General features: G+C 42.7%; 4 protein-coding genes across 5 annotated transcripts; all 4 read left to right on the top strand.

Moving 5' to 3' along the window:
- Positions 1-703: 703 nt before the first annotated feature.
- LOC133915207 (uncharacterized) lies at positions 704-2559 on the top strand. The gene has a single exon (XM_062358280.1). It carries the CDS (start codon positions 1547-1549, stop codon positions 2423-2425), a length of 879 nt encoding a protein of 292 aa, XP_062214264.1. The 5' UTR covers positions 704-1546; the 3' UTR covers positions 2426-2559.
- A 5778-nt stretch (positions 2560-8337) lies between these two features.
- On the top strand, positions 8338-10746 carry LOC133915205 (cytochrome b-c1 complex subunit 7-like). The gene is made up of 4 exons (XM_062358278.1): positions 8338-8552; positions 8702-8859; positions 9794-9841; positions 10454-10746. The coding sequence occupies exons 1-4, from the start codon at positions 8447-8449 to the stop codon at positions 10520-10522; spliced, it is 381 nt and encodes a 126-aa protein (XP_062214262.1). The 5' UTR covers positions 8338-8446; the 3' UTR covers positions 10523-10746.
- Positions 10747-11520: 774 nt separating this feature from the next.
- LOC133915206 (uncharacterized) lies at positions 11521-14799 on the top strand. 2 transcript variants are annotated; one of them, XR_009909305.1, is made up of 3 exons: positions 11521-12226; positions 12987-13123; positions 14455-14799. XR_009909305.1 is itself a non-coding variant. In XM_062358279.1 (2 exons), the coding sequence occupies exon 1, from the start codon at positions 11872-11874 to the stop codon at positions 12223-12225; it is 354 nt and encodes a 117-aa protein (XP_062214263.1). In that variant the 5' UTR covers positions 11526-11871; the 3' UTR covers position 12226; positions 14455-14799. The 2 variants fall into 2 exon arrangements, 1 of the variants encoding a protein (XP_062214263.1); XM_062358279.1 differs by lacking the exon at positions 12987-13123 and having other exon boundaries at positions 11526-12226.
- A 1031-nt stretch (positions 14800-15830) lies between these two features.
- Positions 15831-22935, top strand: LOC133915204 (dihydrolipoyllysine-residue acetyltransferase component 1 of pyruvate dehydrogenase complex, mitochondrial-like). The gene is made up of 20 exons (XM_062358276.1): positions 15831-16028; positions 16331-16393; positions 16471-16524; positions 16832-16868; positions 16933-16966; positions 17655-17704; positions 17803-17847; positions 17989-18062; positions 18795-18864; positions 18987-19385; positions 19833-19893; positions 19968-20012; positions 20100-20183; positions 21295-21371; positions 21447-21509; positions 21783-21853; positions 21949-22009; positions 22099-22159; positions 22236-22316; positions 22434-22935. The coding sequence occupies exons 2-20, from the start codon at positions 16365-16367 to the stop codon at positions 22490-22492; spliced, it is 1455 nt and encodes a 484-aa protein (XP_062214260.1). The 5' UTR covers positions 15831-16028; positions 16331-16364; the 3' UTR covers positions 22493-22935.
- The last annotated feature ends 272 nt before the right edge of the window (positions 22936-23207 follow it).

Below are 23207 nucleotides of genomic sequence, written 5' to 3'. Positions count from 1 at the left end.
TTTGAATATCCGTAGCAAAATCAAGCATGGGGAAAAATATATAAGCCATGAGCTAGTGGACAAGTGGTGCTTGATTTGCCATTTTCTTTTTTCTAAAAAACCCTAAAAGCAGAGAGATATATATTTTTTAGACCAGAAAACAGCAAGAGATGGTCTCACGGAGTGCCTGTAGCAGGACGCATACTCCATCATTTTCCACTGTAATGCATGTGAACCAGTTCTCCGAAACAAAGAAAAAAACTAACAAAAAGAGCTGGTATTCTCATAGCAGACAGGCAAAGGCACTACAGAACTAGAGGGAATACTAAGATAGAGAAAGTGCCACCACGTGCAACGTAGCAACTGGAAAAAAACTGCATGTGTATGAGAGAAGCAAGCCTGTCTTTCGAGCAATTTGTCACGAACAACTCTCTCCAACATAAAATTTATTCACCACTTTCTGATTTTCTTGACCATGAGATGGTAGAAATCAATCATCTGAACGAAGGGTTCAATTATTTTGAGTCTTTTTTAACTGTAGTGTTTTGAGTCTTACCAGTCATAGTCACAATTTTCAAGATCTTTTGCAAGGCAGGGTTTGCAGTACAAGATCAGAAATTAGTCCCTCTCCCAGCGTTACAATGTACCGGTAGCTAGTGGTAACAGTGGTACTGGGCAATGGCAGCAGTCACAAAAAGAAAGGTGCAGCCACCAGCCAGCAGCTGCTCCTCCTGCCCTCCCCTCCACTCCATGCAGCGAGTTGGCTGCCAGTGTGTGCTGTATCTTGTATGGCTGTACTTAATCCCTCCTCTCCCTAACCTTCTGTCTCCTTTCCCCTTCACCACCTCCACCCCTCTCCCTCCCACTACTTCTTTGAGTTGCTTGCTTCTCTCCTCTGTGCACTGGTTGGAGTGGTTGCTGTTTGCTAGTGTTCTATGCACTTGCTCTTCATCTCACTCATCTCCCCCATGGATGTGCATCCCTCCTCCAACTCTCCATATTCTGATTTTTGAAGCAATCTCTCCATATTCTGATGGTTGCTTGGTTCGTCTGGCTCGCTTGAAGCCATCTTTTCCTGGGAAAAAGCTTCTGTTTTCCGTTGCCCATATTGGTGCTGCTTCTGTGGTGAAGGTGGCAGTTTGTACCATCTTTTGAAGAAATCCCGGCGGAAGATTGCTCGTTGCTGTGGATTCTCGGCGAAACTGGCGTCTTGCCGCATACGCGGCGCTGGATTGCGGTGGAAGAGGGCGGTTTCGTGAAGAAATCTTGCTGCTAGATCAATTGTCTCGCCCTTTACTTTTTGGGCGGTTCGCGGTGCTGCCTTCTGCAGTAAAGGTGGGATCTTGCGGCCGGCGGCAGTGGCATTGCCGGATCGAGAAATCTTCGACGGCGACCTGCGTATCTGCATGCCCGATCTGTGCGTGGTTGGTCATCTCTTCGCTGGCATTGCGGGGTGGGCTCGCCGGGCGGTGTGGATTGTTGCGGTGAGCAGAGCAGAGGGGTGTAGCTCTGCGCTGTGATCCGAGTGCGCTGCACGCCAGGTGTTCGCTGAAAAGGGCGGGCGAGCATGAGGGACTTCCCTTCCTGCTTCGGGGAGAGCGGCGTCCAGATCGCGGACGCGTCGTCGTCGTCGTCGTCCAGCGCCGGCAAGGGCGCAGCGCAGAACCTGGTGACCTGCCTCTACCAGACGCAGTTCTCGGGCCGGCCCTGCGTGATCTCGGTCACCTGGAGCAAGAGCCTCATGGGGCAGGGCCTCAGCATCGGCGTGGACGACCTGTCCGGCCAGTGCCTGTGCAAGGCGGACATCAAGCCGTGGCTCTTCTCCAAGAAGAAGGGGTCCAAGAGCCTCGACGTTGAGGACGGCAAGATTGAGATCTTCTGGGACCTGTCGGGCGCCAAGTTCGGTGCCGGGCCAGAACCATTGGAGGGGTTCTATGTCGCTGTGGTGTTCGACCTTGAGCTCGTGCTCTTGCTCGGCGACATGAAGAAGGACGCTTACAGGAAGACGGGCGCCAACCGGTCCATGCTGAATGCGGTGTTCGTGGCGAGGAGGGAGCACATATATAGCAAGAAGATCTACTCTGCTAAGGCGCAGTTCTGCGATAACGGCCAGTTCCATGACATTGTCATCGAGTGCAATACCATCGCCCTCAAGGATCCCTGTCTTGAGATACGGGTAGATAAGAAGCCCGTGATGCGGGTGAACCGTCTGGCGTGGAAATTCAGGGGAAATCAGACGATTCTTGTTGATGGCTTGCCTGTGGAGGTGTTCTGGGATGTCCACAGTTGGTTGTTTGGGTCGGCGGCGAGCAATGCGGTGTTCATGTTTCGGACATGCCAGCCAACTGAGAAGTCGATGCCATGGTCGTACTCGCAGATTTTTAGGGAGTCGCAGCTGCAAGGTCTTGGTTTCTCGCTGATCCTGCATGCATGGAAGGTCGAATAGTTTTTTTTTTGCAGGATCACAATTTGCTTCTGCACCTGCCTCCTTTTTTTGTGTTAACAACATGATGTTTTGTTGAGTGATGTTCATCAGAATGCTATGGAGACTCTCCAATATATGTTCTTTCATTTCATTTCTTTTTTTGTTTTGCCATCTTTTATAAACGCTTTGTTTGAATAGTTGGCAAGATTATGTGATATCCCAGCGACTCAGTCACTCTCTTTCCCTTCTTTCTTGCGCCTTAAGTGAGGATGGTTCTGACGCTTTGTTTAACTGTGGCAATGCAAGAAAGAATGTTGTCATGATGTAAAGTATATCAAAGCTCCGATTGTATTTGCTGATGAAAATATTGTCCAACGAAATTTTGAGTTGCTTGTTGTTCGCCTGTGTATCCTCTTATCATCCGTGGCAACTGTTACTGAATAACAAAATTATCGACTACATCTCAATATAACTTTGAACCGGTAGAAAAGTGGAGTTTAAGGAATCAAAACACGTGAATACTTCAGCATCAAAGGTTTGTAAAACTGATAGCTGTCCTTTTTGTTTTTGTCTGTGGGCACCTGAATATGCCTATCTTTTGTATTGTAGGAGGCTGATCATCAGGGGCGCAGCTACAGGGGGGGCCGAGGTGGGCCGGCCCCCCATCCGATTTTGGAACCCCCTCGCAGCCCAGCCCACACAACTATACAAGCCATTTGGTCATAGGCTTCACTGGCTTGTCCTCCCCAACCTCATCCTTCACTGGCTTGTCCCCCCAACCTCAAATCCTGGCTTCGCCCCTGCTGATCATCCTGATGAGTATCAATGGACGCCAAGTTCTGTACCTTCTGGTCAATATTGTTTAGTACATCTTCCAAAGAGATCGTTTTATCAATTGTTTTGTGCAATTTTGGGTTATTTTTCATCTTTTTCCTTGTTGTTTTAACCATATCTTGTGTTTACCCACCCAATAAGGTGGGTGTAGCTCTAGTGCTTTTCATACGAGATCATATTGACACTGGGAATGAACAATGAAATTTAACAATCTTTCCAATTGATAGACCACTTCAGCTTCTGATGTTGCTACAGATAAATAAGGCATTATCTTGAGTCAGCAATAATAAATTGAACTTCTCTTAGGTCTGTTTGTTTTCTGTTTCTGGTTTTGTTTCTACTGCTGTCAGAAATCAGAAGTTAGAATAAACGGGTTCTAGAGAAGTGGTTTTTGAGAAGTCAGAAATTTGCTTCTAAGAAAAATAGACTAAAACTGAGAAGCTCACTGAGAAATGATTTTCTGAGAACCTATATGCTAAGAAGCTAAAAAATTGTTATAGAAACTAACAATTATTTCTAAAAGTAGCTTTTCAGATAAAACAAAAGCACAAAATTTTCAGAAAAGCCAAAAAACAAAAGTACAAACAAACATACCCTTAGTGTATCTACAATGCAAAGACTCTTATCTAGTTGCTTAAAGAGAGAGAAAAATGCTACATCATCAAGTAAATATGCAAGAGCCTCAACCTACAATGGGGATTACTATTTCATAGATGTTTAAAGGGACCGTTAAATTTAAGAGCTCGTTTAAGTGTCGTTCGCCCATAATGCACCCGAGCTGCTTCAACCATTTTTGCCTCAGGTAACAACCAAGCGCCGGACTTCACGAGGTCGCAGGCAAACTGTTTGACGCGTCGACCGCCAGAGGGAGCTGCGACTCCGCCTGCAAGCGTCCTTGAGCGATCGGGCTGGCCTCCACCGTGGCAGGCTCAGATGGAAACAACCCATAAGCGCCAGGCCACGTAGGAGTGTTGTACAGGCCCTTAGCCTCCAGTTTTTTCTTCACTGATAGGAACACTACTTTATATGTCATCTTTTGTGCTGTTTAATATTTCCTAATTTTTTGGTACATGTGGCTTTGTGGCCTTCGGAGGACCTGGCCTTAGGGGAAGAGCTAGAGGACGACTCAACTCCTTCGAGTTTCTTGGCTCCCCCCTCCACTTGTTCAACAACAACGTGCAGATCCGATGACTCATCCTCGTCGTCGCCGAGTATGAGCATGGCGAGGTCCACTTGCACAGAAGCACCTGGCTTCTACAAAGCGATGGGAAATTCTTGTGTACCCTTCAGAGGTGCCTGTCTAAGGGGCACAACACGAATGGTTTCTAAGCCTTCAGGGACCTTTTCATCGCCCAAATCATAAAAGGCCATTTGACGAAGTCTCTTCTTCAGGGAGGGAGCTTTCTTTTCCCTGCCTCCTTGCAACGAAGGGTTGTCGTTTTTCCTCTTTTTCTAACTTCTAGCAACAGATGCTTTGCCGATCTTAGCGTTCGGGGAGCGGCCATCTTCGGCTTGACCTGATGAGGACAAGGGTAGCTTCGGCTTATCCTTGTAAACAAGACCTCATAGATCAAAAATCCGGTTGAGTCGGTGACCAAGAGCTTGGTCGGTGCAAAGTTGAGCCTTGTCTTTGGTGAATTTCCCCAGGAGAAGCATAGCTCTGGTCTCCACTTCGCCCACTGTCAAGTCTGTCCCGAAGCACATAATGTAAGGAGAAGACAGAAAGCCGAAGCACAATTAAGAAACATGATAAAGATAATACATGTGAAACCTCTAAAATCAGACTGGGGACGACAGAGTCCCTCCGGACCTTTATCACCAAATGTTGGGATGGACCAGCCTTCACTGAGGAGCCACACCCCGGACACCACGAACTCTTCTACAAGACCGCTCGTGCTCAGGTGCTTCGCACACCTGGTGAAGGCTTTGAATGCCGCCCTTTGGGAGTCATTCAGTTGTACATCTAGGGCTCGGTTCCCCTTAAGCTCTTCGCACTTGGACACAAGGTACTCTTTTCAGTCTACCTTATGGTAGAACCACCATTGTGTCCAATCCTTCGGCCACTTGTGTTTGTAGTCCATGACAAGCGTTGCTAGTCTGGTCTGGTAAGTGAAGTTTACATAGCCATAGTGAGCCTCGTTTTGCACGCTGGATGTGAAAACTGTCTTCGTCTGGTGGTGGAGTTTGTGGGTTGCAACGAAAGCCCTGGCCGAGGCCTTCACTCCTTCTAAACGTGCCGCCCAAGCAAAGAGACTGAGCTGAACGACGACGTTCGTCGTTAGCTGGTGGAGGTAGACTTTGAACAATTTTAGAACCTTTGGCACCATATCATCGCAAGAGAGATGAAGCCCTGCTCGAAAGTAGTCCACGAAAATGATGGCTTTGTCGTCTTCAGGCACTGGAGTTTCCTGATCCTTCGGAAGTCTAACCTTCGAAACATCACTGATCAAGCCTTCCTTGATTAGTCCAGCTACAATTTCTTTGTCAACCTTGGATCACTCGATCCAGTATGTCTTCGGGTGACCGGATTTGCTCTTCGGAGCCATGGGGTCTCTTAAAGCTTCGGAAAGAGATGTGAGAGACTTCGTACGAGAGCAAGTGACTCAATGAGCGCATAGTAAAACAAGTTAGCCGTCGGGCAGTATATATAGTGGTAAAATAAAAGGCTGACGACAGTCGAGAAGACACGCATTGGAAATTGAGCTGTAAAATAAGAACAGTCAAATGACCAGAGGGGGCTATCTGCTAAAATGCAAAACGAGTCTCAAGAGGTCTTCGACGGGATGAAGGGGATGATGTTTGGTTATACCATTTGATTCATGGGTTCGGCCCATCGAAGAAGAACCTTACCCGTGAGGGGCTGCTGTTGGAGAATGGTCTCACGAGCCCCATTTGGATGGTGAGTCGAAGACCTCTAATGGATACAAATTACTAATAAAGATTACAGTTGTGCTATTTCAGGATAATGCTTATCGCCAAAGGGGCCCTTTGGATAAGTGACAAAGACAGCACCAAGCCTTCGGACCAATCGAAGGCTTACCCACGTCGCACTCAGAAAATCCCCTGAAGGGAGTGCCGAAGCCGTCACCACAGGCGGAGCCTCTAAGAGGCCTTCGGAGGTCAACCGAAGGCCGATTCGTGATACCGTGCCGAAGTCGGTCGAGGGTGTGCCAAAGGTCCCGTCTGTGATAGACTTTCGGGGGCCAGTCCGAAGGGGTGATGTTCGTCGGGATCCGAGGATTGTGAAAGGTGAAATTGTAAAAATACCAATATGCTTAGGAATGTATTGAATTGCCCCCGAATATACAGGGAATATAACAGTTAGAGGAGTAATGATGTAAATTGTAACAATGAGTGGTTGAGTACGGGCTGTAAATAGGCCATCACTGTACCTAAAATCGTGGTGAACATGAATGATGTTGCACAGTTTTTCATAAGCGCATGTCACCGTAACAAGCTTTTGGCTCCCTTTAAAAGGCCAAAGGCCCATTCCTATATTTGGTAAACTAGTTTCCAACAGCTATGGAAGTGATGGGCTTAGCAATATTAAACCAAGCAAGCCGTGGGTTAACTATGTTCTAGGTGGGGCAGTATTGTTCATTGACTTGTTTTATATGAATACTCTGGAGGAAGGACCTGATATATTGCCGACAGCATAAAAACTCTCGAAGTGCAACGGAGTGAAGTTTCTTGTCATGAATTTTGGTTGCAATGCCTTTACTGTACTTGTCTGAATCAAATTGAAACTCATCATTTGAGTCCTTTTTTTAACACGGGATGATTTTTCCCTTATTTTTTGCCCTGTTTCTAGTGTTGGTACTGACGGAACAATCTCATTTTTTAAGAGAGTTTTGGGTCTCTTTAAGCTAACTGATGCTTGGTTTTCTTTAAGAAACAGTGTGTTGTGTGTGTCCTTGGATGTTGACGTTTGAGAAGAACCTCACAGCTGATGGTGGTTATTGTCAGTTGATTGCTACCTTATGGGAGTGACTTATTTTCCCTGCCAGGTTGAATTGATTGCAGTGATAGTTTTTAACAAGAAACTATTCTGTTTTTTTCTCTCTGTCAGTGAGGTATGGTCGTATGGAGGACTAAGAGCATCTCCAACTGATTACTCATAATTGACCTCCTATTTGTCTTATTTAGGGACTCCTTATCCAGATTTCATCCTCTATTTCTCAACGTGTTCCAACCGACTCCTCATATTTGACTCCCTATATTCGAATCACCTCTATTTTATTAATATTTGGTAACTCTCTCTCCTCTCTCTCCCTCTCTCTCTCCCCTCTCTCCCAAATGAGTGATTGGATAAGGAGTCCCTAGATGTAGGGAGTGAGGGAGGAGATTTGAGGGTTCCTTAAATAAAGGGGGTCGGTTGGAGACTAATTTTCATCGTTTTTTCCTTAAATATAGGATAGAGGGTGAGAATAGAGCTCGGTTGAAGATGCTCTAAGTACCGCAGTAATTTTAGTGTGGCCAGACGCTAACTTGCTCCCTCCAGAAAAGGAAAGAAGCAGAAACCGATACATCTAAAAACATACATACTTCGTAGATTTTTTTAAAAAAATACTAATACAAAGCATTTGACATCAAAGAAAACTGTTCTCCTTTTTCTTTCTTTTTGAGAGGATTTTCACTTTTATCTGCCACACAACAGTTCTTTTTAGATGTAATAGCAATTGCACATGTGTTTCACACATGTGAAATTAATTCAGAATATAACAATTAAAAAAAGTAAAAAAATAGTATAACAAAAGAAAGATTTACGTACACAATTTTTTAATGTATTTTTAGAATGTATAGAAGTCAAATATTTGACATCTAGATATAGAAGACAAATAATAATATATTAAATTATTTTTTAAGTATAAATGAAGTCTAACTTTATACGGTAATTATTTGAGCAATTTTATACGATGACTGTTCAATCAACTTAGATTTTTTAGAATTCGTGTTTTTTATAGGAATATAGATATAGAAACAACTGGACCGGCATTTCTGCTGCTCAGCAGTTGAAAACTGGACTGGCATTTCTCCTAAATCGGCCCATCACAAATCCAGCCCACTTCTCAATCTCCCCTGCGCCCTCGGCCCGAGACCGCGTCCACCCCCTCGCCAACCACGGCTTCTCCTCCCACGAAAGCGAGGAGAAGGAGAAGCCGCACCCCGCCGCCACGCAGGACGAAGAGGATCCCCGGCGCCGCCACCATGTCGTCGATGCTGTCCGCGCTGTCCCAGTGGCTGGTGAACCCGCGCCGCAACCCGCTGGCGCGCCTCCACATGCACGCCGTCTCCTCGCGGCTCAGGAAATACGGTAAGCAACCGACCGATCTCGGATGGATCCGATCTGGCATCGATTCCGTTCGCGATTTCGTCTCTTTTCCTTGTGCTCTCGATCTGAATGGCGATTCCGTTTTGTTTTCCTGCGCGCGCGTGGTGTGATCCGATGATCCGATCCAAAAGGGCTGAGGTACGACGACCTGTACGACCCGTACCACGACCTGGACATCAAGGAGGCGCTCGCGAGGCTGCCCAGGGAGGTGGTCGACGCCCGCATCCAACGCCTCAAGCGCGCCATGGACCTCTCCATGAAGCACCAGTACCTCCCCGACGACCTCCAGGTTCGTGTCCGTTCATTGCCCACATGCCCTGATCTGGATTTCTCAATTCGTATTGTGTCGTGGTTGTTGCGACGATGGCGTACGGGATTGTGTGAGATCATTTCTAGGTTGCGTTCTTGAGAGTTTACTCTATTTCTGTGTAATGTGGCGGATGATTGCGTGTGAAATGAAATGTATAGGGTGATGTGTGTTTGGGTTGTACCTGTGATCCAGATGATTCTACCTGCATGCAGTTTTGGATGGTCCATCGGGCTGATCTATGTTCCAATGCCATATTTTGGTTGCCTACAAAACCGGTTTAATTAGGAGTCGAACGGTTCTGAATAGGGCGGACATTTCAACTAAGTTTTGATGAGGAAAGTTGTGTCCATGAAATTGCAATGAGCATTAGAATGAGAATGCTGATGGTTAGGATAGCATGTGCCTTCACACTTATGTGCAGATTGATTCCGGGGTTCTTATCAATGAGCCTATCAGTCTTTGTATATGCCATCTTCCAAGTGTAGCTTGCATCAGCTGGGAGGGAGTCCGTAAGATTGTTTCAGACATTTATATCCTTTTTTATATCTAGTTTACTATTTTGGATTGCAAATTTCCTTTCCTTACTTTAGATTAACGCTCATTCTACATTTTTGTGTTGAAGATGTTTCACTTAGTTGTTTATATGAATGCTCAACCTGAATTCTGTTTTTCCTCTTCAGCCTTGCAGATGTTCTAGAGTAATTTATCTGAAGCCTTTAGTTCATTAAACCTATGAATTTCCAATGTGTGAAATCAGTCAACTACTAGTTCTTGAAAATTTCATCTCTATGGACCTGAATTTGTTGTTGGGATACCTTTTTCACATTATGTAATGCTGACCATTACACAAGTTATTATCTAAGATAACCTTCTAAACTCTTATATTCTGAAACATTTACTTTCTTTTGCACAGGCACTTCAGACTCCATTCAGAGGCTATTTGAGTGACATGTTGGCTCTGGTAAGTGTATTTTCTGCTGCATGCCATTGTCATTTCACCTGCCCTTTACATAATAAGCACTCTTATGTTTATCATGCATAAAGAAGCTAGTCTACATGATTCTGTTTCTTTATACTTATCATCTACTAAGCATTTAGTCACGCTGCCTTAGGTTATGCATTAGCATCTCATAATGTGAAGCCCAATGATAGAGGTCCTCTGTCAGCCAGGTTATCCTGATCATTATCTTGTTGAGCATTTCACATTTTTAATGTTTTACTTTTGAAACCCAATACTCAGTACAAGATGGACAGTCATAAATTTTACAAATTCACGGACTACTTATGTCTGGTGTGCCACTAATGTTGTCTACAATAAACATTTTGTAAACAACATTTGCATGTAACATGGTATTTGTTGCAACTAAATGAGTAGATTGTTAACTCTTGCAAGCAATTCTGCTTCACCAGCCATGATATTTTTCACTGCTTAAGAAACTCCTGGGCTCAAGCTGACGATTTAGCCTTATGCTGCGAGGTTCTTGATTTAGCCTTATGCTGCGAAGTTCTTTCCCATTTATATTTTGTACAAATCCATGCCAAACCGGCCATTGTTTGACCACACTTTTTGCAGGTGAAAAAGGAGGCTGCTGAGCGTGAAGCACTGGGAGCCCTTCCCCTTTACCAGAGAACCATTCCATAAGGCGCTATCTAGACATGCTCATAATTTTTCTCTTCATAAAACGTCAGAATGCATGAAATAAAATGCAGTTAATGAAACTAGTTTCCCATTCCTATCGGAGTTCCATTTTACTTGTTCATGCAATGGTGCATTGACCATCACCTGCAGTTGTTCGTGTTTTCTGCCTCAAAGTAATGGGAACAAATTATATGTTCCACCGTTATTAACTTGTTATGAAGTCTTCAGCTGTTGTGTGCTCCGGCTGGGTAACTGTTAACTGTTTTGTTGTTTGATCTTGCTTTTTTATATCATTTGGGCATATTTTATACCATCCATTTATGCGTAGCTGTGGGGCTTTACAGTGTCGCCGTGCTGCAGCTATTGTCAGCAGAGACGATTATGCTGATTATTTGCTAATCATTTCTCCATTTGTCATTTGTAACCCACACTTCAATTTCAACTGCATCCCACAGTTTCATTTTGCAAAAGATATATTCCAACGGAGTTGCATTCTTGTATAGAAATCCTCATGACACTGGAAAGGCCTCGTACAGGTGTTCCTGCCGCATGCCGTGACCTAAGTTTTTTGCAGATTTGTTCTTCTGGAATTTGCAGCTCTAGATCCTTAAAAAAGTGGATTTGAACACTGAGATGCCCAGATTGATATCTGGGTAATTTCGTTTTTGAGTAGGAATTTAGTATACCGATTCTTACCTTTCCGTTTGAAAGAGTGGGATCGTACAAGAGTGTTGTATGGTTTAATTCAAATTTGGATCAAATCCCAATCCCTTAGGGATTTGGATCTAAATTCTTCCTGTCCAGGAACCTCGCAACTCAGAACCGTTGCGGAGATCCGAGCGTTCCGTTCGCAGCAAGAAGTTGATCATCTTTTGACATATTATAAAAGATTGATTAATTTTGTGACATATAATTAGCTTTTAATAATGCGTCCGACGTTGATATATTATTAAAGATTAATCAATTTTGAAACATATAATCATTGATAAATTTTCCCAAGCCGAGTGGTGGTCCTATAATTTCGGGATGGAAATCCTCTGATTTCATCCGGTGAAGTCAGGGAGGAACATAATCTGAGTTCTACCCGTCCATTAGCGATCCAATCGATCGTTCCGACGGGCTAACGAACCGAACCGCGATCACAGCAAACATAATTCACAGCAGCAGCGGCGAGCCCATCCATACCCGGCGGCGACATCCACGCGGCGGCACGACAGGCAGACGGAGGCGGCCCGCGTTCGTGCCGTGTGCGCCTCCCCTCGCCCCTCCCCTTTTCCGCTCCCCGCGCACGCGAAGGCGAATTGGGGGTGAGGTGGGCTCGTGTTCGGTTTTGGGAGGTCAAATTCCAATTCATGGCGGTGCGGCCGGGGTGGGTGGTGGCGGTGGCGTGGGGGTCGGCAGAGCTGTGGCAGCGCGTGGCGTGCAACCCGGAGACGCTCCCGCCCGACCGCGTCTTCGCGCTGCTCTGCTGCGCGCCGCTCCACCTCCTCGTGCGCCTCGCCGCCTTCCTGTGCGTCCCCTTCCTCCCCCACGCCCGCGCCCCCCTCCGCCTCGCCTCCCCTCTCCGCGGCGGCCGCCAATTCCTTGTCCTCCGTCCCCCGGAGCTAGTGCCGCATCCTTTCACTTACTCCTCCAACTCCTCCTCATCGTCGTCTTCGTCGGATGAGGATGACGACGGGGACGACATCCACGACCACGTCGATTGAGGTATGCGGCTCCCCTACGCTTTCGGTTTCGTATCCGATCTCTGACTGCACGGTAAATTAGCTTGGCTTGGCTTTGTGAGCCTAGTTTGTGGGAGGGAGGAGGAGGATGGTTTGTTCACTAGCTGGAGTCTGGATGATCTGGAGCTAGTACTCATCCAAATTGACACAAATTTAGTACTGTCAGCTGTCTCCCGTCGTCAACTTGAATTGAACAGCGTCAATAACAACCCGTTCTAGTTCTGTAGTTGAGCGACCACTTTTGAGAGTACAATCTGATGATTCAATTTCGTGTAATGTGGTCACTATAATTTAGCGAAATGACTTGTGCCCTGGTGAAAATTGTATTCAATTTAGGTTAAGTAATTGTTATAAGTTAGCAGTATGATTTATATCCTGGTGAAGTATAGGTGATGTTAGCATATCAAGAGGAGATGCTTTGAATAAAGGGCATCCTATGTTGAAATTCTGTGGATGTTTGCTTGGCTTAGGAAATGTATAAATTTTGATTCTATTGTCCATTTTGAATGTTCTATCTTCATTAATAAAAAATCATACTTGTTCTAATCAGTTCATAGGCCAAAAAAAGTTCCATTAAGATGCCATTCACACTTTTAAAACGAATATAGATGTTTACTTGCCCCTTTGGATGTATATTGATTCTTTTGTCCGTTTTGAATGTTCTATCTTCATTTATCATTTTCCAGAGATGCACATGGGTGTAAATCAGCAGCACACTTATTCTAAATTCTAGTTGTTTGTAGGTAAAACAAAAGGAGAGATGCCATTCACACTATAAAACAAGGAAATCTAGAAGTTAGGTGCCCATGTAGAGTTGAATTCATGCTTTTTTGCTAGTAGGTTTCCAATCGAACCCACTAGCAATTTGTAATGGCTGAAGGTGATTCTAGACTCTCTCAGTTGATTGTGCCATGTTGACTTTTCGGAGATCGTAGAATTATAGAATTAAGGCCTTGAATTATCGATGTTGTGTGAACTCATGCATATGAGTGCATGCTATGTTTTGCTCTTTATGATTCCCTTTGCTATATTTTCTTGCTCTGCTGTTATTAGAGCTGGTTTTTGTATTGTATGTACTATGTAGATAATAAGTCCATGTTGCAACTCTGGCACCTCAGAATCAGATCCTTTTGCCAATCCTTAGGGGGTGTTTGGCAGGGATCCAGATCTTGGATTTCTTGGAGCTGGATATCCAGCTCCAAGAAATTCAGGATCTGAAACTGTGGATGGATTGAGGGTATTTGGTTAAGTCATTTGGTTAAGAAATCCAAGAAAAAATAAATGTTTAAATCACTTTATTTTATTATACAAACTCCAGATCCAGCATGGATCTCGGATCTGGAGCTGTGCCAAATAGGCCCTTAATTCCTGATGCAAAGTATTAAAATTTGCACCCATGGAATTTATTTATTTATTGACCTGATAGTGGCATTCAGCATGCTGGTTGAGGTTTCGACTTGTTCTTCGAAAGATCAAGGTGTTTGCTTCTAACAACAACTTGTTGACATTGAGAAATGGACTGAACTTTTTAAGATCAATGTGCCATATTCTTGAAAACACAACAATCAACCGTCTAGAAAACTGCAATGTGGAAGACGATGATAAGAAAGTAAGAACGATAGTTCTCAAACAGTCAAACTATTGTACACATCTTCATAATTGTGTGTTGCTGCCACCTGCCTTAATACTGATAAGTGGTGTCTTGCATGCTCGACCTGCTGGAACTTTTAGGCGCAATATCCTTAAATAATTTTGCTGCTTGACTTCACAATATGATATCTTTGTCTCTCAGAGAGGAAGCAATTTTGCGGAGTACCATTTAGCCAAACTATTATGATTTCTTTCTATGATAGCAGTCAATGCATTTGGGCTTGAGCTGCAACATATTCTTGGAATTATTTTTTTGTTCATGCTTAAAATTAAGCTGTGACCTCAATAAACTATTATCCTCGTTAGTGAAACTAAGGTAGTAAAACAATTACTCATAAAAGAAAAAAATGCAAGAAGGTAATACTAAAAAAGGCAGAGCTATAATTTCTACATGACAGCGGGCAACAGATCCTTTCGGTTGACCTTTTAATTATTTCCCCTTTACCCTGACAATAGGGGCATTCTGTAGGATTGCAAAACTCAAACTTGTCCGCTGAAAAGGAGTTGCGACATCTCAAACTTGCAGGTTCCTCCATCAATCTCTAATTTCATCTGTTTCAGGTTGCTTAGGAAGAAGGCTCTGAAAGGACGGATAATTTAGGCCTTCAGGTGCAAAGATTGAACAATCATATGTGGTACCAGACGTTAAACCGCTTGCCCTTCTATCTTGCAGTGTTCAGGACTTTAACATCCTGAGGATGCTCATTGTTCATAAGTCAATGGATCGGAGGATCTACAAAAGGGCTACCTGAGGGATGAAACTGGTTGACAGTCATTATTTGTTGTTGCATCGTATTAAGCGAACTCATCAGCAAGGAGTGGTGCTGAATCTGAATGTGTCACATATGTACTTGAAAGTTGAAATACAATTCCAAATTTGAATTGAAGACGGTTGTGTTCCTGTTTGGAATTTGGAAACACTAGGGCCTCACTGCCTCCGCTCGATGACTGACAACACGCCACGTAATTCCTTTGCATGTACCCTAGGACAAGGAATGGATCTATCATCTTGTCATTTTCAGTTACGGTGGATAGTTTCTCAGAGGGCAGTACTAGGAAATGGACATGCTTGTGTAGGCCTAGCATGCGATCATCATCACTGAAAAGAGGTGTTGGCGCAGACGACGGAGGAGTCATGGTCGAAGACAAGTCGGAGGCGCAATGGCTATTGCGCCAATTGGTGCAAGAGCCATCTCCTAGATAGCTGGAGTAAGATTTGAATTACCTTGTGATCGTTAGCTAAAGAGTAGAACTCTTAACAACTCAACAAACTCTAGGATCTTTGGAACGTCGTCTCACTTAACTCACTAAAATGGACCACAATGCCTAGGTCGACACATACCAATAAGGATTTTTTCTTCTTCTGTAAGTTCGACCATGAAACTCAGGATCTGTAAAATTTACTAAGTTTAGCCCGATGTTTGAAAATATAGCGCACATGGTTCTTGTCATCTTGTTCCAATTTTTTTTAAACTGAAAATAGTGAGGGAAGCCTACACTGTTGAAGATTTTATTTATAAAAAAGAACAAACCGCCGAAAACAGCGGTAAGAATACTGTATAAGCACAGTCTAGCGTCCGAAGAAGGGAAAAAGAAAGAGAGAGGAGAGCTGACTATCCATCAACATCTATGAATAAATTTTCATACAACTATTCTCTTTTGTTCTAAAAATGAAACGCCACGCGTACTGACACTATGGCAGTTTTCCTCTATATTTTTTCACTTTCATTTGAGTGCCAACCAAAATATGACAAAAGAAAAGTGGGAATATTGTTTCATACATTCATAGTATTATTGTACATGGACAAAGACAAATGAAATTCGTGCTCGATTTGAGTGTAGTTATATTACTCTATTTTTCTAAGAAATCGTAGACGTCGGTTGTTTTTGGACGGCCAGGATAACACAGTCGGCAACCTCCGGTCGTCAACCGAACCTGCTCCCCTGCAGGCTTCCCTGTTCATCTTCGTCCCACGGGTGGGTGCCATCTGATCCCGAATCCGGCGCCGCCAAACCCCCTCCTGGACGGCGCCGCCGCCGCCGCGCCCTCGAGGTCTTCGTCCACCGAAGCACGCGCGGCCTGCCAGAGTCCGGCTCGCTCCTCCACGGAGTAGTGGGCGTGGAGATCCGTCCGGGTGAGAACTGTTTCCTTCCTGTGTTGGTTGGTTAGTAACCCTTGTTTGCTTGGATGGGATCGATTCCTCTGTTCGACGGGAGGGTTTGGTTTTGTTCTCGATCAGGCTCAAACCCTTGTTTCTCTCCATCAGAGTCGATTAATTGTTCGTAGTGCTACCCTCCCTAATCCATCCATCCATGGTTCGATTAGGATTGCTCCAAAAATTTTGGAGGCTCAACTGAGCTCCCATGACCCAAGTGAATTCCGCCCCTGTCTGCTATCCTTTATCTTCTGTAATACATTTTGTTAATTTGGCGGTAGGGATCATTTGGTGCGGAGGCTTTTGCTTGGGACGATGGCAAACATCCGTGCGCTTCTGGTCGGGTAAGGTGTTAGATGATGGATGTTACCGATGAATGGATGAATTCGTGCAACGATTTTCTGATGTTGATCCCCCGCAGCTTGGCACGTGCAAGGGGTTCCTTCGTAGAGTCTGGCAGATGTTCTTCATTGAGGTATAATATTGGATAATTTGTCACAGGCATTGTTCAGTTTTCATCTGTTGTGAAGTTGTTTGCCAGTCCACGGTCTCGATGCCAGCATCTATTTTTGACACTAGGGTTAACTTCTTAACTGTTAATGTGGATTCACACATGTGAAAATGACATGCTTTAATTATTTAACAATTGAATTTTGTTGGAATAAGGTGATGAATTTTTAGTATGTGTTTCAGGAAGTATTGCCAAAGGCTTCAAGTGTTTTTTTTGTGATCACCTGTAGCTTTGTCTTGTACATTTTTTCTAAAGTATTATTTCTTTCCAGGCCGTCACTTCTAGCATCATTGGGTGGTCATTACAAGGTTCGTCAATAGATTAATCATTTTTCTTCATCAAATTGTTACTTATGTAGCATCCTTATTGCAGGTTCCCTTGCCAGGCCGTTGGTTCTCATCAACAGGTATAATGTCATGGCTCACATTGTTAATATGATATATTATAGTCTTGTAGATAAACAAATCAACAAATATTCCATAGCTTGTTGACTCTTACTCTATAGCTTTGGTATCACATACGTCTTTGAAATTCATCTATTCATTCCCATCAACAGAAAGTGTCAAATATATATATTAATAGCTTAAATCTTGTGGAATTATCAAGTCTCATGCGGTTTTATTATGTTTCTTGATTGTTCTGCAATCTAAGTTGCCGAACAAGGAAAGAATCTCACTTAAATTATTAAGCAGTATTGTTAATTTTCTATGGTAACAATAAGTTACCACAAACAGTTCCAAGTCAAGAGAAGTATCCCAAGCAAGTCTTGTTATTGTAAGAATGTTTGGCCAATGAAGCACATCCATTTGTAGACTAATTACGTGTGCTACTAATTTCTTTCTTTATTAACTTTTCATAAGCAAGTCTTGTTATTGTAAGAATGTTTTGCCAATGAAGCACATCCATTTGTAGACTAATTACGTGTGCTACTAATTTCTTTTGTTTATTAACTTTTTCATATTTGCAAGTTGCATTTAATTGTCACCAAAAACATGTATGAAATGTTCTGGTAGCACATAATGATATCACAGCAGTATTATTTTTCAATATCCTTTGTATCATTATTCTGTTCTTCTGTTCTTATCTATTTGCAGGGCTTCCTCCATATCTAGTGGTTGGGATGCCTGCACTGTCTCCTACTATGGTAAAGGCTTAAAACATTTATCGTAGCATTACATGTTGCCTGCTTTGTGTTTTTTTCCCTTTCTACATTTTTCGTTACTCTGATATAGTTTTCATTAGAATCAAGGTAACATTGCGAAATGGAGAAAACAGGAAGGAGACAAGGTGAGGCTTCTGCTATGGAATACTTCATGATACAATCATAATTGCCTATTATCAATACAGAGTTCCTTACCTCTTTTGTCACTTATTACTTATTACGGTAGTTCTGAGTATTGTATCTTAAACATTATATATTGTTTGCAGATAGAGGTTGGTGATGTGATATGTGAGATAGAAACTGATAAGGCCACTCTTGAATTTGAAAGTCTTGAAGAGGGGTAATGTCCTGGACAATATTGTTTAGTTTAAATCAATATTGTTGACTCTCCACATGGCATTTTCTAAAATGCTGTTAATATCTCTCAAATACTTTGCTCTGTAACTATGATTATAGTCCCAAGTATTCAGAGATGCTACAAAATATGCTGTAATATAATGGATTGTCGCTATGAATGAGTGTTATTCATTATAATTCCCATTCATTAGAATGCTGTAGGGACAGATTGCCATCCAAATTTAATGAAACTTGCTCATTATTTTTTAGCTCCGAAGTTACCTCTATGTTTTCATTCTTGTAACCTCCCTGTTCATTCCTTTTAACTGAAAGAATTCATTAATGATTTAGTGGATTTATTTAAACCTTGCTGATAGTTCATTCATACAGTTTTGGTCAATGTATTGTTCCAAGTCAAACGAAGTGTAATATGCCATACTTATTTCTTTCACCTGATTAACTTTGCCATTCTGCATCAAATACTTAGATTGGCCTAAGCTCTAAAAAAATGTGCAGAAGAAGGTTCCAGTAATTCTTGTGCAACTGTTAAGTCTATCCCATTATTTGGAAATTACATGACAATGTGTAAGTTTTAAGTTAGAGTCTGGCATGCTAGACAACAACATCGTTATGGTTTCATTTTAAGTTTTTTTTGTCTTTATCTATTTTTTGTTTGGTCATTTTTTATTTGCGCACACCTTTTTTTTTGTTTGGCCTAACCCCTTTAATGCTTCAGGTATCTGGCCAAGATTTTGGCACCCGAAGGTTCAAAGGATGTTCAGGTTGGGCAACCCATTGCTGTCACGGTATAGCTCCATGACTGATGGTTTTTTTATTGCACTTAAAAATCCATTTTAAGTGTCACCATTTCTTAGTGACAACATGTATAAGCAATTTTTTGTACTAACTGCTGGTTGTCCATTCGAAGGTTGAAGACCTTGAGGACATCAAAAGTATACCCGCTGATACCTCCTTTGGAGATGAACAAATGGAGGAGCAGTCAACAGAAAGTGCACCACAAAGTAATGTAGCTAATGTGTCTCAACAAAGCTCAGTAGTGAGCCGAATCAGCCCGGCAGCTAAGTTACTTATCAAGGAACATGGACTGGATAAGTCGTCACTGAGAGCATCAGGGCCCCGTGGCACCCTTCTGAAAGGGGATGTTCTGGCTGCATTGAAGTCAGGTGCCAGTTCAAGTTCAACCAAAGAAAAGAAGGCTCCAGCCACACCTTCGTCCCAGCCAACTCGTGATGCCCAAGCTCAACCAGCCATTACTTCACAAAAGACTGATACATATGAAGATATCCCGAATAGCCAGATGCGCAAGGTACTCTATTTGACTCTATTAATGTCTGTAGATATTATGATCGTTTTTTCTTTTTTATTACCTTATGCATGTGATGAACTCAAAATCCAACCTAAGCTAAGTGCTACAACAGAAACCTTCACACTTCACCTTATGAGTTTTGGTTGGCTTTGTTTGGAGCAATACACATTATTGATTCTTTGTAGGGCTACAGGAGGTTTTTGTTTTCTAGTGAATCTTTCAGCCTATCTAAAACATCAATATTGGCTAAAACTCAGCTCCCATATTTAGGTCTTGTTCTTTTGGGAGCTTTGCTTCCGCTAGAAGTCTGTTTCCAAGAAAACACTTGTGGAAGGATGCTTTAGATTCTCAATAAAAAGGGAACTTCCCTAAGAAACTGAAGGACTGCAGCTCAATAAAAAGGGAACTTCCACTAGAAGTGTCATTTTTTTTTTTGGTATCATGCAGGTTATTGCAAAAAGGTTGCTCGAATCAAAACAGACGACTCCACATTTATACCTATCCAAAGGTTTGTATTCATTCCATGCACATGTTATTTTCATGATGTTGTTGACATAATAATATGTGTTACATTGTTGTCAGATGTTGTACTGGATCCCTTGCTCGCTTTCAGGAATGAACTGAAAGGTGTGTTATTTATCTCCTTTTATTCGATATTTTCATTGATCAGCTAACAAGAAAGGCCTTCTTTACTCATGATTTATTTTATTGCAGAACAACATGGCATTAAAGTTTCAGTAAATGATATCATCATAAAAGCTGTGGCAATTGCCTTACGGAATGTTCCTGAAGCAAATGGTAATTCCTAAAGAATTAAGCAAATATCAAATTAGGTCTCTGTTTTTAAGATGAGGTGGAACTAAATTTTATTTTTATGTCCGATGTATCACATGCAAATCCTGCTTGGTGTACACATATGAACTTCACAATGACATGCCAGAGCAACTGAGGGATTTCCATCTGATCATAGGAAGCTAATTGTGTGGTGTCCCTAGGTACATGGCAGTGTTCTCTTTAGGGAAGTTATCACCAATAGCATCGCTGGAGAACATGATTCATTGATTCATTCCCATTCTGATTGCACTGTCCATGATGGACTTTGCAAACCAAGAAGGGAGTTTCCGCATGATACGCCGCTTTTGAAATACTATGAGCTACTGCCAGCTCAGCACGGTGAATCGAAGCTAGTTTTACATTAGATTTGCATAGTATAGAATTCCCATAAGCTGAATCTGATCAGTTCCACAATGGTACGATGTTAGAATTTGTCTTTTCAGGGTGCTAGAGTTTGTGCCGTAGTATTAAAATTAGGATAGTCACTGACCTGCTCAAGCTTTCTGTTCACCGGACGAGCAGTTTAGTGGTTAGACCATGGCCCATTGTAAAGCTTATATATATTGCTGTCTTCTTGCACAACAGTACAAGTACTAGGCTGCTGTGATGGTCATCTCTGCAAGTTTGGTCCATGTAACCCCAGGTCCAGTGTCTGAACCCTGGCTACTTGTTTCTTTAGGAATACTTCGACTTCTATTGAGGGAGTGGTAGTTTCTAATGTATATTCGTACACTTGACAAGCGTAGTGCAAATGGCAAGCAGCAAGCACAGGCTGGAGGTTTGACTGGTGGGGCATGCTTTGTCAGATTCCAACTAAAATACTACTACTACTACAAATGTTTCCCTATCCTGTTTACTTCTCTTAACATAGCTGAACAGCCGCCTGTCCTTTTTTTCTTCTGGAATTGACCGTACAGTATGGTTTTCATTTTTTGTTGTTCTCCAGCTACATTAATTGAAAATGTTCGGTTACACACATTGGGCTCTGTAGAGTGCTTTGTTTGTTTAGACCAGTATAGGTAGCTCTCTTCAGTCTCCACTTTTGGAAATCTTATGTTTTTTCATCAATTGTCAGCTTACTGGAACAATGAGAAGGAAGAAGCCCAAAAGTGTGATTCAGTTGATGTATCTATTGCTGTTGCTACAGAGAAGGTATGGTGATAGAGTCCACAGAAGTTACTATTAGTGTACCTCCGGTGCCTCTAATGATGATCTTTGCTATTCTAGGGCCTAATGACTCCAATAGTACGGAATGCAGATCAAAAGACTATATCAGCAATATCCTCAGAGGTATGAAAATGCCTCCAAAGTTCACTGAAGTTCTTCAGCAGTATGTTTGTATGCCAGAGTGTTCTGGCAGTTTTTTAACATGGTATTATCAGCTTATCATAGTCATGTACATGTAGCTCTTGCCATCAACAACCATCAAACTCGCATAAGCACTAAAATTGCAAAAAAAAAAAAAAAAGGTCAACGCTTTTCTTAGAAATTTGGCTTTCCACGTTTAAAAGAATTTCAACTTTTATGAATCATTTATGGTTTTGTCCGTTCCTAATCACTCAGGTTAAGCAGCTGGCTGAAAAGGCAAGAGCTGGGAAGCTTGCACCTAATGAATTTCAAGGGGGAACTTTCAGGCAAGTGACTTCTGCCCATTTGTCATTGTTCTTCAGGGAATTCTGCCCATTGTTGAAATTCCATATTGACATTTTAATGTCTCATGCTTATCCAGTATCTCAAATCTTGGGATGTACCCAGTGGACCATTTCTGTGCAATCATTAATCCTCCACAGGTCGCTCCCTCCCTCACACTCCTTGTCTTCCGCAGTAATGGGATCCTTCGAATTTGTACTGATGATTCCTGTTCATGTCTTTCTGTCAGTCTGGCATTCTTGCTGTTGGTAGAGGTAACAAGGTTGTTGAGCCCATTGTGGACAGTGATGGTATATTTTCTTGACATTGTGCCTTCCTGCATAGAGCAATTGCAGACATATTTTTAATTCATGTGACTTTGTCCAGGAACTGAGAAGGCTGCTGCAATTACAAAAATGAGCTTGACACTGTCTGCTGATCATCGTGTATTTGATGGGCAAGTAGGAGGTATTGATTTTCTTTTATTCCCATTGTATTTGTTTTCAATATTATTCTCTTTTCGCTTTATATTCGTTTTCAGTATTACTAATCTCTTCTTTTGAATTTCACCGTACGACGGAGCAGGCAGGTTTTTCACGGAGCTGGCATTGAATTTCAGTGACATTAGGAGACTGCTATTGTAAATGAAAGATGGTGCTTTATCTTGTTTTGAAGAATTCTTTGTGGCGAATGCTGCTCAAGAAAAGAAAATACTTGATGCAACTTGGGGCTCAGTTGCTCGATGGCCAGCCCGTACAAAAGTTACCAATTTTGTAATTCTAATAAGAAAGCATTGGCACCTCCATGGTTTTCTTTTTCTTTTTCGTTAGTTGGGAGGTATGTCCAGAGAATTTACTGATACGGTGCCATTTCCTGTTTGAAGCGGTTTTGCAACATTGATCCTTCATGATCAGGTTTGCTGCAACTGTGGCCGATGATCCCATCCCATTTTTCTTGAGGATTTCTGGCAGACGTCAGAGGGACTCGCGCATTTTGTTCATGTCACTGTGATACATGAAAGTAATAACAAAATGATTCAGTTAACAACCTGGCTGCGCTCATTTGAGCTGCACCAGTCATCTGATACTATTACTGTTGTTGTCGCTGTTGATGCTGCTGCTATATTTTGCAATTCTATGTGCATCCACTACCTTTTGAAATCAGATTATTACTGTCCGGATGATATTTGGCGGCAAAGCGTTTTTGGCATTTGCAATGTACGCCACACGCCTATACGACGGCATCACACCCGCAGCAGCGACGAACGACGCACGAACGGCCGGCACACGATCGTCGTCTCGGCGTTCACCACGTACGCTACCGTACCTCTCCTCGTCGGACGAGGATGACGGCATCCAG

The sequence above is a fragment of the Phragmites australis genome, chromosome 4, assembly GCF_958298935.1.
Source record: "Phragmites australis chromosome 4, lpPhrAust1.1, whole genome shotgun sequence".
Classification (NCBI taxonomy): domain Eukaryota; kingdom Viridiplantae; phylum Streptophyta; class Magnoliopsida; order Poales; family Poaceae; genus Phragmites; species Phragmites australis.
The sequence above is the reverse complement of the archived record's forward strand: the minus strand, read 5'-3'. Positions and strand labels throughout refer to the sequence as shown.

Coding starts and splice junctions, on each gene's coding strand:
- LOC133915207 (XM_062358280.1), top strand. CDS start 1,547: ATGAGGGACTTCCCTTCCTGCTTCGGGGAGAGCGGCGTCCAGATCGCG.
- LOC133915205 (XM_062358278.1), top strand. CDS start 8,447: ATGTCGTCGATGCTGTCCGCGCTGTCCCAGTGGCTGGTGAACCCGCGC. Junction 8,553..8,701: donor CTCGCGGCTCAGGAAATACG/GTAAGCAACCGA, acceptor CCGATCCAAAAG/GGCTGAGGTACGACGACCTG. Junction 9,842..10,453: donor TGAGTGACATGTTGGCTCTG/GTAAGTGTATTT, acceptor CACTTTTTGCAG/GTGAAAAAGGAGGCTGCTGA.
- LOC133915206 (XM_062358279.1), top strand. CDS start 11,872: ATGGCGGTGCGGCCGGGGTGGGTGGTGGCGGTGGCGTGGGGGTCGGCA.
- LOC133915204 (XM_062358276.1), top strand. CDS start 16,365: ATGGCAAACATCCGTGCGCTTCTGGTCGG. Junction 18,865..18,986: donor GGCAACCCATTGCTGTCACG/GTATAGCTCCAT, acceptor GTCCATTCGAAG/GTTGAAGACCTTGAGGACAT. Junction 20,013..20,099: donor TTTCAGGAATGAACTGAAAG/GTGTGTTATTTA, acceptor ATTTTATTGCAG/AACAACATGGCATTAAAGTT.